At 37.1% G+C, this 16,769-nt stretch overlaps 1 protein-coding gene and 1 non-coding gene across 4 annotated transcripts; one reads left to right on the top strand and one right to left on the bottom strand.

Moving 5' to 3' along the window:
• Positions 1-442: 442 nt before the first annotated feature.
• LOC118348541 lies at positions 443-548 on the bottom strand. Its single transcript, XR_004801620.1, has one exon. It is a non-coding gene; the product is annotated as a small nucleolar RNA R71 (small nucleolar RNA).
• A 10,714-nt stretch (positions 549-11,262) lies between these two features.
• Positions 11,263-15,645, top strand: LOC118348535 (UBP1-associated protein 2B-like). 3 transcript variants are annotated; one of them, XM_035690490.1, is made up of 3 exons: positions 11,263-12,827; positions 14,224-14,261; positions 15,287-15,645. In XM_035690490.1, exon 1 carries the CDS (start codon positions 11,343-11,345, stop codon positions 12,825-12,827), a length of 1,485 nt encoding a protein of 494 aa, XP_035546383.1. In that variant the 5' UTR covers positions 11,263-11,342; the 3' UTR covers positions 14,224-14,261; positions 15,287-15,645. The 3 variants fall into 3 exon arrangements, with proteins under 3 accessions (XP_035546383.1, XP_035546382.1, XP_035546381.1); XM_035690489.1 differs by lacking the exon at positions 14,224-14,261 and having other exon boundaries at positions 11,263-12,838; XM_035690488.1 differs by lacking the exon at positions 14,224-14,261 and having other exon boundaries at positions 11,264-12,827.
• Positions 15,646-16,769: the final 1,124 nt, after the last annotated feature.

The following is a 16,769-nucleotide window of genomic DNA, read 5'->3' as shown; positions in this document are numbered from 1 at the left end:
AAAAATAAAAAGGTCGCCGCCTCAGTAGTTAACATGGCTGACCAGGAGCATAAGGCGTTAAGAGACTATGCAATGCTCTCGGTCAATGGGGCGACGTCCAGTAGAAGGCCGCCATCTATACAAACCAATAACTTCGAGACCAAGCCATTCATCATTCAAATGATCCAACAAACCGTCTAGTTTGGGGGGCTGTCACAAGAAGATCCTAGCATCCATATTGTAAATTTCTTATAGCGTCCATATTGTAAATTTCTTAGAAATTTATGATACTTGTAAACACAACAGAGTGACAGATGATGCAATTCGATCGAGACTTTTTCCTTTTTCACTTACGAAAAAAGCAAAAGCTTGTTTGAATTCTTTGCCGCCTGGCATCATCACCACCTAGGAACAGTTGGCACAAAAGTTGTTAGCGAAATATTTCCCTTCGGCCAAGATAGCGAAGTTAAGGAATGATATCACTACATTCACCCAATTTGAGGGTGAATCATATATGAGGCATGGGAGAGATACAAGAATGTATTGCGCAAGTGTTCACATCATGACCTCCTAGCCTGGCTCCAAGTACAAACACATTTTACAATAGTTTGGGATCCACAAATCGATCTATAGTTGATGCAGCCGCAAGAGGACCATTAATGAGTAAGACTCCTGAAGCCGCATATGAACTTCTGGAAGAGTTGGTGTCTAACAACTATCAGTGGGCCGCAAAGAGAGTAATACCAAAGAAGACGTCCAGCGTCGTTGAGCATGACTCTATGTCCGCAATTGTGGCTCAGTTGGCAAATCTGTCCAAACAAATAGGTAAAATGAACGTTAATGCTATTCAAACTAATGTTGTTTGTGATTATTGCGCAAGAAATTATTCAAGTATAGATTGCCAAGTGGGGAATCCTTTTTTCCAACCGAGTCATGAACAAGCCCATTACGTGTCCAATTCCCAACGTCAAAATAATCCTTATTCAAACACGTTCAATCTCAAATGAAAAAATCACCCTAACTTTTCATGGAGCAATAATCAAGTGCCGGTTAGATAACCTCAACAGTTTCCATAACAAGAGAAGAAACCGACACTTGAGGATACGTTTATGCAATACATGCAAAAGAATGATATGGTGAACCAAAACACATTGGCTTCAATCCGCAATCTTGAGGCACAAATCGGTCAGCTCTCAAACAGGCTTACTGAGAGGATAGCAAGGACTTTACTGAGCAACAATGTGACCAATCTTAAGGAACATGTCAAAGCCATAACGTTGAGAAGTGGGCAGACATATGACCAGCCACAGTCGGTAAATACCAAGCGAGATGAAGAAACGAAAAATGTGGAGTCTAAGAATAAGGAAATCGAGTACGAGGTAAAAGAAACCGATCGGAGTCGACCAACCAGCAAGCTGAGAAAACTAGAGAAAATAAAGGGGCTGCAAAATCCAAAAAATCCAGGGAGTTTACTTCTGAAACTTATTCTCCTTCAATTTATTATCCACCAATCCCTTTTCCGCAAAGATTAAAGAAAAATAAGATTGATAATCAATTCTCTAAATTTCTAAGTATATTTAAGCAATTGCATATTAATATTCCTCTTGTTGAACCTTTAGAGCAAATGCCTAAATATGCAAAATTTTTTAAGGATATATTATCAAACAAGCGGAAGTTGGAGGAGTATGAGACTGTGATGCTGACTGAGGAGAGCAGTGCAATTTTACAAAAAAAGCTGCCGCCTAAGTTGAAAGATCCGAGGAGTTTTACAGTCCCTTGCATAATAGGAAATTCTTATTTTGATAAAGTTATATGCGACTTAGGGGCAAGTATTATTCTAATACCTCTCTTTGTTTTCAGGAAATTAGGTCTTAGAGAAGTAAAGCAGACCACTATCTCTCTACAATTGGCGGACAGATCTATTAAATACCTGAAAGGACTCATTGAGGAGGTACTGTTAAAGTTGATAAGTTCATCTTCCCGGCCGACTTCGTTGTACTCGATATGGAGAGGACGAGGAGATCCATTTGATACTGGGCCAACCCTTCTTGGCGACGGGGAGAACCTCAATTGATGTCCAGCAAGAGAAATTCATTTTGAGGGTCGGCGAGGAGCAAGTCACGTTTGACATGTTTAAATCTATGGAATTCCAGTCCGAAGTACATTCTTGTTTTCAAATAAGCGACCGAGACATGGTCAAAGCCGATGAGACTTATGAAGCTGAATTTCCAAAGCTACCACTTGAGGTATGTCTTACTCACTGTACGTCTATTGAATCCAAAGTTGAAAAGGTTAAGGTGTGTGAGAGATATTTGGAAGCTAAACCTTCCCTTTCTCCTTCAATAAAATCAAAAGTGAAAGGACTAAACTCATCTCAGCCGACAATGCCCAAGCTTGAACTCAAACCGCTTCCATCAAATTTAAGGTATACTTTCTTAGGCCATGACTCTACTTTTTCTGTCATTATTAACAGTTCCTCGAGTGATGTAGAGGAAGAGAAGTTGTTGAGTGTCTTGTGGGAACACAAAATGGCATTGGGTTGGACCATCTTAGACATCAAATGAATTAGTCCTTCAATTTGCATGCAAAAGATTTTAATAGAGGATAATTTTAAACCGATCGTCCAACCTCAAAGGAGACTGAACCCATCAATGCAAGAAGTAGTGCATAAAGAAGTATTGAAACTTTTAGATGCCAGGATTATTTATCCAATCTCAGATAGTGCATGGGTAAGTCCAGTGCAAGTCGTCCCAAAGAAATGAGGGATAACCGTGATCAAGAATGACAACAATAAACTCATATCGACGAGAACAATCACGGGATGACGAGTATGCATAGACTATCGAAGACTAAATGATGCAACTCGGAAAGACCATTTTCCCTTACCGTTTATTGATCAAATGCTAGAAAGACTTACCGGCCACACCTACTACTATTTTCTAGATGGATATTTCGGTTACAATCAAATAGTCATTGCACCTGAGGATCAAGAGAAGACCGCTTTCACCTTTCCTTGCGGCACTTTTGCATATAGGCGCATGCCTTTTGGTCTTCGCAATGCGCCAGCCACTTTTCAAAGATGAATGATGTCCATCTTCTTAGACATGGTGGAAAAAATTTTAGAAGTTTTTATGGATGACTTCTTGATTTTTGGTCACTCTTTTGATAACTGCTTATCTAATTTATCTTTAGTTTTGCAGAGATGCAAGGAGACAAATCTCATTTTAAATTGAAAAAAATGCCACTTCATGGTCAATGAGAGAAGAGTGCTCGGTCACCGCATTTCCTTCAAGGGAATTCAGGTCGACCAAGCAAAGATAGAAGTTATTGACAAACTTTCACCACCGACCAATGTGAATGGCGTGAGGAGCTTCTTGGGTCACATCGAGTTCTATTGTCGGTTTATAAAGGATTTTTTCCAAATTACTAAACCTCTCTGCACTCTGTTGATTAAAGATACTAGGTTTGAATTTTCTGATAAATGCTTGCATGCTTTTGAAACATTGAAAAATAAATTAATTTCAGCACCTATCATTGTGTCATTGGATTTGAATTTACCTTTTGAATTAATGTGTGATGCTAGCGATTATGCTATAAGGGCTATTTTGGAGCAGAGAAAAGATAAAATTTTTCATGTTATTTATTATGCAAGTTGGATCTTAAAAGGAGCTCAACTTAATTATGCTACTACTAAAAAAGGATTGTTAACAGTTGTGTTCGCCTTTGACAGATTTTGTTCTTATTTGATAGGTTTGAAGGTGGTCGTTTACACTGATCACTCAGCTCTTAAATACTTGTTGTTGAAGAGGGATGTCAAACCAAGATTATTAAGATGGATTTTGCTACTACAAGAGTTCAATTTGAAAATAAGAGATAAAAAAGGTACCGAGAATGTAGTGGCTGACCACTTATTTCGCCTTGAGCTTAAAGAGGTCCCTGGCGAAGAGAATTTTTCAATTAATAAGACCTTCCCAAACAAGCAATTAATGGCTATACAAGTTGTTTCATGGTATACCGACATGGTAAATTATTTGGTGTCCAGAATTCAACCAGCCGAGATGACATATCAACAAAAGAAGAAGTTATTCTCTAACTTGAAATATTATTTTTGGGAGGAACATTTTCTATATTGGCACTGCACGGACCAGATAATCAGGAAATGTGTGCCTGAGGAAGAGATGAAGAACATACTCAGACATTGCCACTCATTGGAAGCAGGCGGCCACTTTGGTAGAGCAAAAATAACAGTGAAAGTTTTACAATGCGGCTTTTATTGACCAACTATTTTTAAAGACTCTTTTAATTTTGTTAATTTATTTGATCATTGTCAAAAGGTTGTCAACATTTCTAAGAAACATGAGATGCCTTAAAGAATATTTTAGTGATTGAATTATTTCATGTTGGGTATAGATTTCATGGGTTCTTTTCCATCCTCATATTCTAACAAATTTATTTTAGTTGCTGTAGATTATGTCTCCAAATGAGTGGAAGCGGTCGCCTTGCCAACCAGTGATGTGAGGGTCATAGTGAATTTCCTGCATAAGAACATTTTGTCCCGCTTTGGCATGCTGAGGGCCATAATCAGTAATGGCAGGAAATATTTTTGCAATCGCCAATTTGAAGCACTACTGACTAAGTATGGAGTTACCCATCATGTGGTGACACCATACCATCTTCAAACGAGGGGCCAGGTCGAGGTGTCTAATCGGGAGCTGAAGCGCATACTGGAAAAGACCGTGAGTGTCTCTCAAACAGACTGGGCGAGAAGGTTAGATGATGTGCTATGGGCCTATCAGACAACATTCAAAACACCGATCGAACGTTACCTTATCAGCTTGTTTATGGAAAAGCCTGCCATCTACTCGTGGAGCTAGAACACAGAGCCTATTGGGAGACGAGAACACTGAACTTTGATTTATAAGCGGCTGGCAAGAAGAGAATACTGTAGATCAACGAATGGATGAGTTCCGCAATGATGCTTATGAGAATACTCGAATTTATAAAGATAAAATGAAAAGATGGCAAGATAAGCATGTTCTGAGTAAGGGTGCTACCCGCCCCCTAAGATGAGAACACCCCTTCCTCACCCCCTGCCCCCACATGGGCGGAGGTGGGGAATTTTTCCCCGTATGGGCGGGGGCGGGGTACCCCGTCCGCTTTCTGGGGTGCGGGGGTCGACCTCCATCTGTTCGCCTCCGCCCCCTTTCCCCCTACTGGGTCTTCGGCCCTACTCAGTTATCTGGACCCTAAATGACCCATAATTTATTTTTGGGCCCAAAATTTAACTAAAAAAAATAAACATATTTAAAAATTGGAATATATATAAATATATATATATATATAACTATTAACCATATACTAAGTTTCAACTATTAGCTAATTAAGTAATAATCATCACTAAGGCACTAAACTATTACAATTTACAATTATACAAATTAAGAGAATTAATAAACTATTACAATATTACAAATTCCTCTAAAAATATTAAATACTACAAATTGTACTATTAATTATTGTAGTAACATTACACTTAATTGTAAATTAACAAAATCATAACTTTTCAATTTGATCAATTTGGGGTGGCACTATGGCAATGAGTTCACTGAGTGGTGAGTTATGTCGACTACTATGAGACTGAAAATTAAGATCATAAAAGTTAATAAGTTATAAAACCAGAAATATTAATAAGTTAAAAATAAAACAAATTAGAATTATACTAAAATAATTAGATACTAAAATATACAAGCAAAATAATTAGATACTAAAATATGATATAAAATTATAAATGTAAAAAATAAATAAGGAACAAATTGTGCAAACCATGGAAATAGTGGGTCCAATACAAAGTCATACTGCATCAGAGGTAGCCGTAGACGCCGTCTCATGTATCACTATAACAATAAAATTTGAAATGAAATTAAAGAATACCAATTAAATAAAAATAAATAAATTAATAAGAAATTAGAAAATGAAATTAAAATACATTCCAGATCCAAGCTTATCACCACCATTCTCCTCGACGTCCGCTTCCTCATACTCAAGAACATCCGGAACATGAATTGGAGTTCCCTCTGGTCCAATTCTTCGTGCAAATCAAAGCCTCCCCAGTGGTAGGAGCTAATGAACTCCGAAATGAATCTAATACACGCCCTCCGGTGCTAAAGGCCTATTCTTAGGCTACAGTGCTAACAGGGAAGACCAAAAGACTGCGGACTATCTCTCCAAGGATGAGATACTTCATGACATTCATCTTCTACCAACTTAATATATCGAAATCTTGTGAAAATGGTAGAAGCTCTGCTGCTAAGTATCTGTCTATCTCTGACTGAGCCTCTACAAAACTTCGGATGAAGGGGGTCTTCTCAAACCTCTCACCCCAGTCCAATCTACGTCTTTTCCCAATGGACCCAACCTTGACTTCTGGAACCTGTGAGGGAGTAGGTGTAGATGCCGCAATATTACCATCCCGCAAGACGGTAAACTCATCAAATAATCTACTAAGGGTTTCCCAAACCCATGCTGCAATAAGCTCCGGCCATGCTTGCTCGTACACAAGGTCCAATCCAAATACAATGCCATCCACCTTAAACCTCGGGTCAACGACGATAACTACATATAACAAAATATTAGCCTTAGTAAAATCTCCCTAATACTTTTCATACTTTGTCCTCATAACTAATGCCATCCCCCGCAACCTAAGGTGACCACCTGCGACCATGTCATTTAATTCTTCTTTTATCCTACATATTTGTTTTCAGAATATGGGATGCAAGGTACAAAGTTCTAGATAACGTCGTGGTGACCTCATAAAAAAGCCTCAAGTTATTTTATATTCCAAGTTATTGAACACACAATTTATATTCTAAGTTATTTTATTTTAAATATTTTCATGATTGAATGTTTATTCCTTATTCTCAATGCTTACAATTTTTTAGCTAACTATTGTTCGATCTTTTGGATTGCAATGAGACCGATAGATGATTTGTGATTAAAACTCTAGGATTAAACACCATTAGTTGAGCGAAAGCAGAGATGCTTTAACACGACTAGTGTGATTTTCAAGAAAAATCCAAAAAACTTAATGAGTCTCAATTAGTTAAATTCACATAGAATAGAGTTATTAGTTGGAGATATTTTTGGTATTGTTCGAGAGAAAATATTGAATAGTTAAGGGATTTTTATCATCAACTTGGGATAATTGGGATTCTATATTAAGGAAGAATAAATTGTGTGAGATTTGCTAGGTGATGTCAAACACTCTAGATATATTCTTATTATTTTTAAAATCTTAATTTTAATATTCTTTTCTTCATTTTAATTTAGATAAATCATTATTCAAATTTTGGTTTTCCAAATAATAATTAATTTAGTCAATTTTAGTACTCAATAACATAATTATTCCATGTGGGTTCGATAACCATTTTCTTTAAAACACTTTACTATTTGTCACGATTCTGTGCACTTGTAGATATATTTTTATGCGAACACCAGGCGTTCTAAAGGAATTCCTGAATGACCTCGAGTTCGCTAGAGTAACTGCCGAGGCCCAGAGATACCCATCTTCGCCATTGAAGTGTTGGGACTCATTGCGAGCCTCAGAGAGATCTTGGCCCCCGAGAACTCTTGAAGATCCCTTTCAATGGGATGAGCGAGCACCCTGGGAAGTGAAACGAGAAGTATTTTTGGGCGTCATTGATAGGGTTTGAAGGCTGGTGATGAACAAGAGGACTGGAAAAAAGTCAAGAAAGGAAACAGATGATGGGCTTAAAGAAGCGGCGAGTGAACTAGAAAATCGTGAAGTAGGAAAGTGGAAAATGAAATGGGGCTTGAGTTTAAGTAGAGGACTGCAATAGTAGAGTTTCCCAGATGGGGAAAGTAGTAGGCGTCATGGGGAAGTGAAACGATGGGTGACAGGCCCGCAACTTTTGCTTCACAAGCAAAAGTGGCACCACGCCTTTAGACGCAATCTCTAACATTGAAAGGAGAGTGGTCACATGTGACAAGCCGCCTTCTGCACCAAACATCACAACCTGCCAAAGAATGAAATTATTACAAAAGTCCTATTGTACGTGTACGGTGAGAATTTGTGGAGTAACTAGAGAGGATGCGAAATCCCCTACTAGGTTCGGCCCAATTGAGAGGGATATGTATGCTTCTCTCTCGAGCTGGGTTGAGACCACACTAAAGGTTATCATAGATTGACCCCCCTTTTGTGCACTGCCCACTAGCTGCGCAAAGGGTAAAAGGCTTACTGGGGGAGGAGAAGCCTAAAGCCCAGGCAGCAGAGCGTCAAATGCAGGGTGACGGGCCGCCAACACTCCTGACGTCGCCCTGCACATATGTGTAATGATAGGGTCATGCCGTCGAAAGGCTAACACACGCATAGGTAGGGGTTGCAGTAAAGCAACCTATCACCAATAGTGCGTGCGACGTGACCCCCATCACTAACAAAAAGTGCGCAATAGAGTTTGCTCCCACCAACCAGTCGCAAGGACGTGATCTAAGAGGGCAACATTCGGTTAAAAGCAGCAGAGTAACGTCCCGTATGAAAGACATATGCCTTTTACACAAGATAAGGGGGACCACTTCGGCTAGCGGTATAAAAGCCAAACCTCAGGTTAGAATTAGCTTATGCTCACTTGTTTTACTTAAATTCTCCCAAAAGGAAAAGGAACACTGACTTAGGCATCAGAGGTTACTCATAACCCCGAGCCATCACCTTGCTTTGTTGCAGGTTATTGAACCTAGTAACTTGTGTGCGAAACACGTCGTTAATACGATCATTTTGAGTTTTAGATCCACTCACATTGGTGTCGAATCTGGCTCCGGTGATGTTTTTCCACAACCTCTAGCCATCACTCCAAGTAGCGATTGGTGGTAGTCGTGCAATGGTCGAATTAATTTTCTTAGTGATTGTTCCAATTATCTCTAATGGTAGTGGTCAGAATGGTGTCTCGATCTTGTTTTAAAATTATTATTATTAAGATTTTTAAGAACTTGCTTCTAAAATTTGGGATTTTAAACTCATTGTAAAATAATTAGACTGTTAAAGTGATAAGTTATGATGAGTTCTTCTACTCATTATTTATATACCATATATTTACTAAAAAAAATAAAAATAAAAATAAATGTCTAATATAATAATGATGAGTAAAATTTTTCAATTGAGTTTATTATGCATTAGATGACGTGGCAATACGAGTTCATGTACTTTAACCCGTGAATATCTCGTAAACTTATCATTGCTCATAAAATAAAATAAAGATACAGGTTTTATATATTAACAAAATTAAAAATTAAAACACAGAACAAATAAAAAAAAATTAAAAACACGAGAAATTAAAAGAATAGATTATAAACTAATTTTGTAAAACATACATGTACTCACTCTCTGCATGCACCGTCTGATGGGGGAAGGGAGAAAAAGACTGAAATGTTAAAGCGGTTATTGTTGGTCTCCTCTCATGGTTAGAGCATTTTAGAGGTGGCAAGTTATGTTTGAAGGTTGTTCTGTGTCGTATCAAGTTATGACAATTAAATTATGTAGATTAATCTGAATATGTCTCATTAAATTGTGCTAGATTAATCAAGTTCTAACATAATTTATATAAATAGCGGGTGATATGACACAACCCAGATAATCCGTTTAATTAATAAATTTTTATTGGATTAATCTAGACACAACTTGTTTAACCATTTTCAACCCATTTCATAGGATTGAGTTTATCGGTAAATTTATTTTTTAACACAATTAATATAATTTTATATATAATACAAAGATAATTATATAAAATATTCATAATTACAATTGAATTCATGATAAAATATTGTACGATGAATATCCAAACCAACCAGATATAAAAAATTAATATTTTCATAAAATAAAATTATATGTTAAAAAAAGTTTAATAATTCGAGATATAAAGACATTTAAAACTAAACATTTACAAAATTTGAAAATAGAATTTATTTGTGCTATACTAATTGATGGCAGATTTTTGTGAGTTGATTCGCAATTAATTAATTTATTAATCATATTTTATCGGATCGATTTTTTTTAACTCAAACTCATTTAGTCTCCGTTTGGATGGTGAGAGTGTTTTATTTCATTTCATCTCATCTTATTATTACAATTTTTTCAAATTTCTACATAAAATATAATAAATAATTTAATTTTTTTTAAATTTTTAAATAATAATAATATTAAAAAATAATATTATAATAATATTTTATTCAACTTTTAATTTTTATCTAAAATTATTTCATTTCATCTCACTATCAAACTACGCTTTATATAAAATTTAAAATCACTTGTTTTGTATTGTAATTGTGTCGAATTCACGAACAGTGCCATGTATTACCATCGCTGGTCTCTCACCCTACAAGATGACTGCCACACAAAGAGAATTAAGATTAAGAGACGTTTGGATTCGAAGATTACTTGAGATGAGTTGAGATAGATTGTGAATAGTAATGAGATGAGTTGTGAATAGTAATGAAATTTGTGAGTTAAAGTTGTTGAATAGTAATGAATAGTAGTGAGATGAGCTGAGATGTCGAATTCACGGAAAGCCTTTCACAGATTTGGACAGATCATTGATTTATCAGGCACAGAATAGTATTTTCACGATGTAAAGATAAAAATATCCCGGAAGGACAATAAAATCATCTAAAAAATTAATCCGCTTTAGAATTGAGACGATGGATAATATTAGGCCTAGGTTGATTTTGTAGATAAGATAAGATGAAATAAATTAAAATTAAAATTAAAAATTAAATAAAATATTATTATAAAATATTTTTTAAATATTATTTTTATTTTAAAATTTTAAAAAATTAAATTATTTATTTTATTTTATATAAAAATTTAAAAAAATTATAATTATAAGATAAAATAAGATGAATTGTAAAAATAAACGAAATGTTAATTAATTTCAAGGGCAAAATTGTTAGCACACAATTACAAGAAAAATCATTTAGAGTTAGTTTAGTTATACAAAATTAAACTATTTTATTTTATCTTATTTTATATAATTATTATAATTATATCAATTTTTTATATAAAATATAATAAATAATTTAATTTTTTTAAATTTTAAAATAAAAATAATATAAAAAAATAATATTATAATAATATTTTATTTAATTTTTAATTTTCCTCGTATACATGTAACGTATATGTTATTTGAAGTGTAGTTTCAAAGGTCTCAAGCCCAATATAATGAAATGGGCAGTAGAGGAGTCCAGCCCGGTCCGACCCTTTAAAATCCACACGAGGGTTAGCGATAGGGTGAACACTCCAGTCTGTCCCCTCCCATCTCAAACCCTAGATTTTAAGAAGGAAAACCCCTAATTTCTCCGCCATGGCCAAGAAGCGAAAGCTGCGATCTTCTGACCCCGAGCCCACCAAAGCCCCCGAAGCCGAACCGCAAGAAGGACAGTCACAAGAGGTACCTGTACCAGTTGAAGAGGAACAACTCCAGCCCAAGCCAGAGCCAAACCAGGATGGAGACGCTCCCCAGGAGCAACAAGAGGACATGGCTGTTGATGATTCCAAAGAAGAGGAACACGAGGAGCCCCTGGAACAGGAACAACAAGAAGTACGAGTTAAAGATGAGGTAGGAGAGCAAGAAGAGCACGAAAACCTAGATGCCTCCAAAGAAGCCCAACCCGTAACAGAAAATGGAACCGAGGTAAAGGAAGAAGAGGAGGAGGAGGAGGAGGAGGAGGAAGTTGAGGAGGAAGAAGAAGAAGACGATGACGAGGAACCCGTGGAGAACCTTCTGGAGCCCTTCTCGAAGGAACAGCTTCTAACCCTCGTCAAAAAGGCAGTGAACAAGCATCCGGACTTGATCGAAAGTGTGCGCGAGCTGGCTGACGCCGATCCGGCCCACCGCAAGATCTTCGTCCATGGCCTCGGCTGGGACACCACGGCCGAAAACCTAATCTCCGTCTTTGGTAGGTACGGTGAGATCGAGGATTGCAAGGCTGTCACAGACCGCGTCTCCGGCAAATCCAAAGGCTATGCATTTATCCTTTTCAAGCACCGCAGCGGGGCCCGCAAGGCCCTCCGACAGCCTCAGAAGCAGATTGGCAATCGCACCACCTCATGCCAACTGGCCTCCTCCGGACCCGTCCCAGCCCCACCGCCTGTGACCCCTCCGGTCTCGGAGTACACCCAGCGGAAGATTTTTGTGAGCAATGTATCGGCCGAGGTCGATCCTAATAAGCTACTGGAATTCTTTAGGCAATATGGGGAGATTGAGGACGGCCCATTGGGGCTCGATAAGCAGACTGGGAAGCCTAAGGGTTTTGCGCTTTTCGTGTACAAGAACACAGATAGTGCGAAGAAGGCTTTGGAAGAGCCGCACAAGACCTTTGAGGGGCTTACTTTGCATTGTCAGAAGGCTATTGATGGTCCAAAGCCAAAACATTATCACCAACAAGCACCCTTTCCTCATCATCACCAATCGCATTACCATTCTAGAAAGGAGAAGAATAAGTATTCCGCGCCCGGTGGGAGTGGCCCTGGCCATGGACATTTGATGGCACCGTCGGGACCCGCGGTAGGCTTCAATCCGACACAGGGTCTGAACCCGGTGCTTGGTCAGGCCTTGACTACATTGCTTGCCACCCAGGGAGCTGGTTTGGGGCTTGGTAATCTGCTTGGTGGTCTCGGTGGCGCCCCTGTGAACCAGGCAGGACCACCGGCAGGATATGGGAATCAGGCTGGAGGGAGCTATGGGAACCAGCAGCTGATGCAGGGTGGATATCAGAACCCACAAATGGGGCAGAGCGGTGCTGTTAGGCCTCACCCAGGCAGCGGTCCACCATACATGGGTCATTAGGTGAGTGTCAGGTATATTGGGTAGAATCCCTTTTCCTTCACCTGTGCTACTTGATTTTTGTTATCTATTTAAGTTGACAATATATTGTGGATTTCGGTTTTGTGGTTGTGAAAATAGAGATTATAACAGCTTAAGCTGGTAATCTGGTATGTAGATGACATATATGGAAACGTAAAGTTGTGGGGCTGGTTTAACAACTTTTTTTCCTCCAAAATAACTACTTGGTTGGGAACGTTAGATGCATTTTAATAAAATGAGCTTGTTGAGATTTTTGAAATCATTTTTAATTGCATTTTAGAAATTCTAGAACGCACATGAAAATTATGCCCCCTTCCAACAGTTTGGAGTCTTTGGATGTTATCCACTTCTTCATGTATTAATGACTTTATAAATGTAATAAGTAAGTTTTGATGATTTCTGGAGCTTTGTAAATTGTGCCTTTTGCCTGTCAAAATTTATTGGATGTGCTTGCTAGGTCCCTTTGAGATCTTTAATTAGGATGTTGGATTCAATCTTTACTTTTAGTAATGTCAATTAGTATAGTCATGGCCCTCACATGAATGTAATACCCTGTGATACTTGCTTTAATTTATGCTATAAATGAGTTAGAAAGGTTCCTTGCATTGCTACGTTAGGCTAACTAGACCATATTTGATCTCAGCGTTGGTTCTGTTTAGTTTGGGTAATGGACCCCTCGGAGAATGCATTTATATATGTTGCCCTTCTGTTTCCTCAAGAATATGACTTGAGCTTTTACTAGCTGAGTTTTTGGGGGAGGTGGTGGAGGCTCTAGGAAAAATTGGTCCCGAGAAAGCAAAATTTTGTCCTCCATACATTTGTTTCCTCCCCCTTAATGTGTCAGCTTTTGTTTTGTTTTTGGTTTGGTTTTTCTTTCTTTTTTTGACAAGTAGTCTAGATTTTATAAACTCAATTCAACAATGTAAGAGTCTTAGGCTTTTGTGTGGATTTTTTTAGTCATTCACACTCCCAAGAGAACATGGCTTTTTTTGGCATGTATAATCCTTTTTTTTTTTTTTCAAAGTACACCAGATGTATACTAGAAAGATGCATATCTAGATGGGCCAATTAAGATCATATGTGAAGCATATTACAATCAGTGTGCATATTGAATATATATGGTTATCGTATAGTATTAGAAACATTATATCTCGCTTTTATAACTTGTAATTATACACTGCATGGTTACCTAGTCACACAGGCAGAGAGAGAGAACTTATACTTTTGAACATGATACTTAATGCTTAATACCTATAGTGGTTTCTTGTATACATAGTCATACATGTGGATAACTCAATCATATAGGTCCAGGTAAGGCCCTCATAATGGTTAACCCATGTCTTCATGTTGATTTAATATGTGGGCTGTGATTGTATAGGGTAAGGATGGAATGTGCTATAGCTTCTCTTCTGCAAGGTATGTGAGCACTTGTTCATTGTCCATGTGGTTTATGGGATGATAAACCTAATAATAAGTGATATGGTCCCTTATGGAGCAATCAGTTGCTAGTTAGACCGAAGGTGCCTACCTAGCCTGTTTTTTATTTGTGGTATATTTGGTTCTGTTTCTCGCCCTAATTAATGTTTGTATTGTGATTATTAGTTAGCAATATGTCAAGTCAGTTTAGTTGGTTACTTACTATTTAGTTTGTTTAGTTTTGATTATGCACAAATATATGCTAGCATTCCGAGTCCTTTGGATGTCTTAAGGCCTCTCGTTTTATTCATGCTTTAAGGTCTTGTCATAAATTTAGTTATATCTTGTGTTCAGGTTATTCCTTATTCTGGTATGGTTGACTTTATCTGCGAGGGATCTTCCACTTCAGGTCATTTTGTGGGGGTTAAAATGATTTAACATTGCAGAGGCCTATTGACCCATCATTTCTTGACTATTGATCTATTGATCTTTTCTTGTTGTCCAACCAGTATGGAGATTTGTGTCCTGCAGTTAACGCTTCTTTACGCTTGCATTGAAACATGACTTGCATTAACTCTGCAAGTGGATCTATTTAGTCTTTTCACATTGATGAGATTTCTTTCATTGTTGTCTAGATTTATACCTCACTAAAGATATGGCTCAAGATTTAGGTCCCATATCCGTCCTTAGCATATCTAGAAAACCAGCTTTATTTATTTATTTATTTTCCAGTATTTCTCACCTTATCTGACTCTTTTTTATTTCTCACCTTATGTGATATGAATTGGAAAATTGATTCTTGATGTTACATAATTTTTCTGTTTGATTTGTGTGGTATTATCACCTTTAACTCCATTTCATTTTATCACTCTGTTCCCATGATTGCATTTCAGCTATTATCAAACCATTGTTCATTAATGGATTCTAAATCATGTCATTGTGGTACTTCATTTTATGTCATCTGCCACTGTAAATAGTTGGTTTTTGAATTTAGTGTTTTTATGCTTTATGTATTCATTGTGCAGATCCCCTCCTAGATGCATCAAATATTTAGTTTTGGACTCTGGTGATTCTTCTGAAGTTCAAGGCACTCTTGCAAACGACGTCTTTAAATTTGTGCTGAAAAGTTATTATTTGCCTACTATAAAGACCAGAATCTCAAACTTGTATTTTCTTTCAATTTTAGTACTTTCCACCCCTTCACGTATTTTCAAAAAAAATGTTGTACGATTGGTTCCGATATCTTCTTAAAAAGTATTGGGATACTGGCATAACTTTGAGGCAGAGAACATCCCGTCTCCATGATTTTAAGTTTGTCACTAAACAATGTTTTTTTTCCCCGTTATCGTTTCCTTGTATTGACAACTTTTTGCATTTGTGGTTACTTTCCTCTTGGCATCATAAACATCTTTTGGTTACTTGATGAATCCTATGTGGTTTGGAAGACAATTCTTTGATATTTTTATTTTTCTTAGTTTGAAGTTTTCATAAGAATTTATGATTGCATCCATAATAATAAGTGTGGAAACATCTTTTGGTTACTTGATGAAACCGACGTGGTTTGGAAGACGTTCTTTGATTTTTTTTTCTTTAATTTGAGGTTTTTTAAAGCTTTTATGATTCCATCCATGTCTTTTTTGTGGGTCATCATATATTGCAAGTCTTGTTTTATTCTTTTGAAGATGTTTTCTTGAAAATGGTTTGATGGGACTGCTCTGAATGTGATTATATTGGGTATTGTGAAGCCAGGAAGTGCAATTTGGATTTATATCAGGTAATCAACATTTCAGTAAATTTTATGTGTTCTTTTCTCCTTTTCTGTGCAGTGGAAGTAGCTCCAGTTGCAAGCATTCGACCCTAATTTATTATTTTCCCCTCATGTGCTTTATGTTAGCCTTTTGTATTTGTTTTTTTTTCCTTCTTCATCTCTCAATCATTGGTGCTTTACTACCTTGATAATTTATAAATACCTTAAATTGAAATTAAATGAATTTTACCAAGGTCAGTGACCATTCTTTTTCAATTATCCAACTTCATTCTAGTTTAAGAGTCTCTAGATAACTTGGGAATGTGGTTTGAGCCAAAAATTATATTCACATTTTGATGGATTCATCACCCTACGATCAATGAATTATTGCTCATTGTTTTTGTGCTCCCATAAAAAATGGGGTTGAGAGTGAGGTGTGGGTTATGACCCATTGAATTTGCTGCATCTTAATGAATTTATCCCATTCTATGATTTTCAAGAGATACGATTCGGGTATCCAAGATCAAGTTTTTGCCCACCTACGGACCATATAGAAAGTCCTGAAAGTTCTCATAGCTGCCATAGGGTGAATGAGCGGTATTTTTCCCTGTGATATCATTTTACAAGTCATATGGCAAATACTTTCTTTCGGCCATTACATATGCATAACATTCTGGATTTATGGAACTCTGCTCTGATGATCGGAGAGGGATGGCTTGGCTTGTACAAGGCATTGAACCTTGGCAAGAAGTTAATGGAGG

This window comes from Juglans regia, chromosome 5 (genome assembly GCF_001411555.2).
Source record: "Juglans regia cultivar Chandler chromosome 5, Walnut 2.0, whole genome shotgun sequence".
In the NCBI taxonomy this organism is placed as follows: domain Eukaryota; kingdom Viridiplantae; phylum Streptophyta; class Magnoliopsida; order Fagales; family Juglandaceae; genus Juglans; species Juglans regia.
This window is presented reverse-complemented; position numbering and strand designations above follow the sequence as displayed.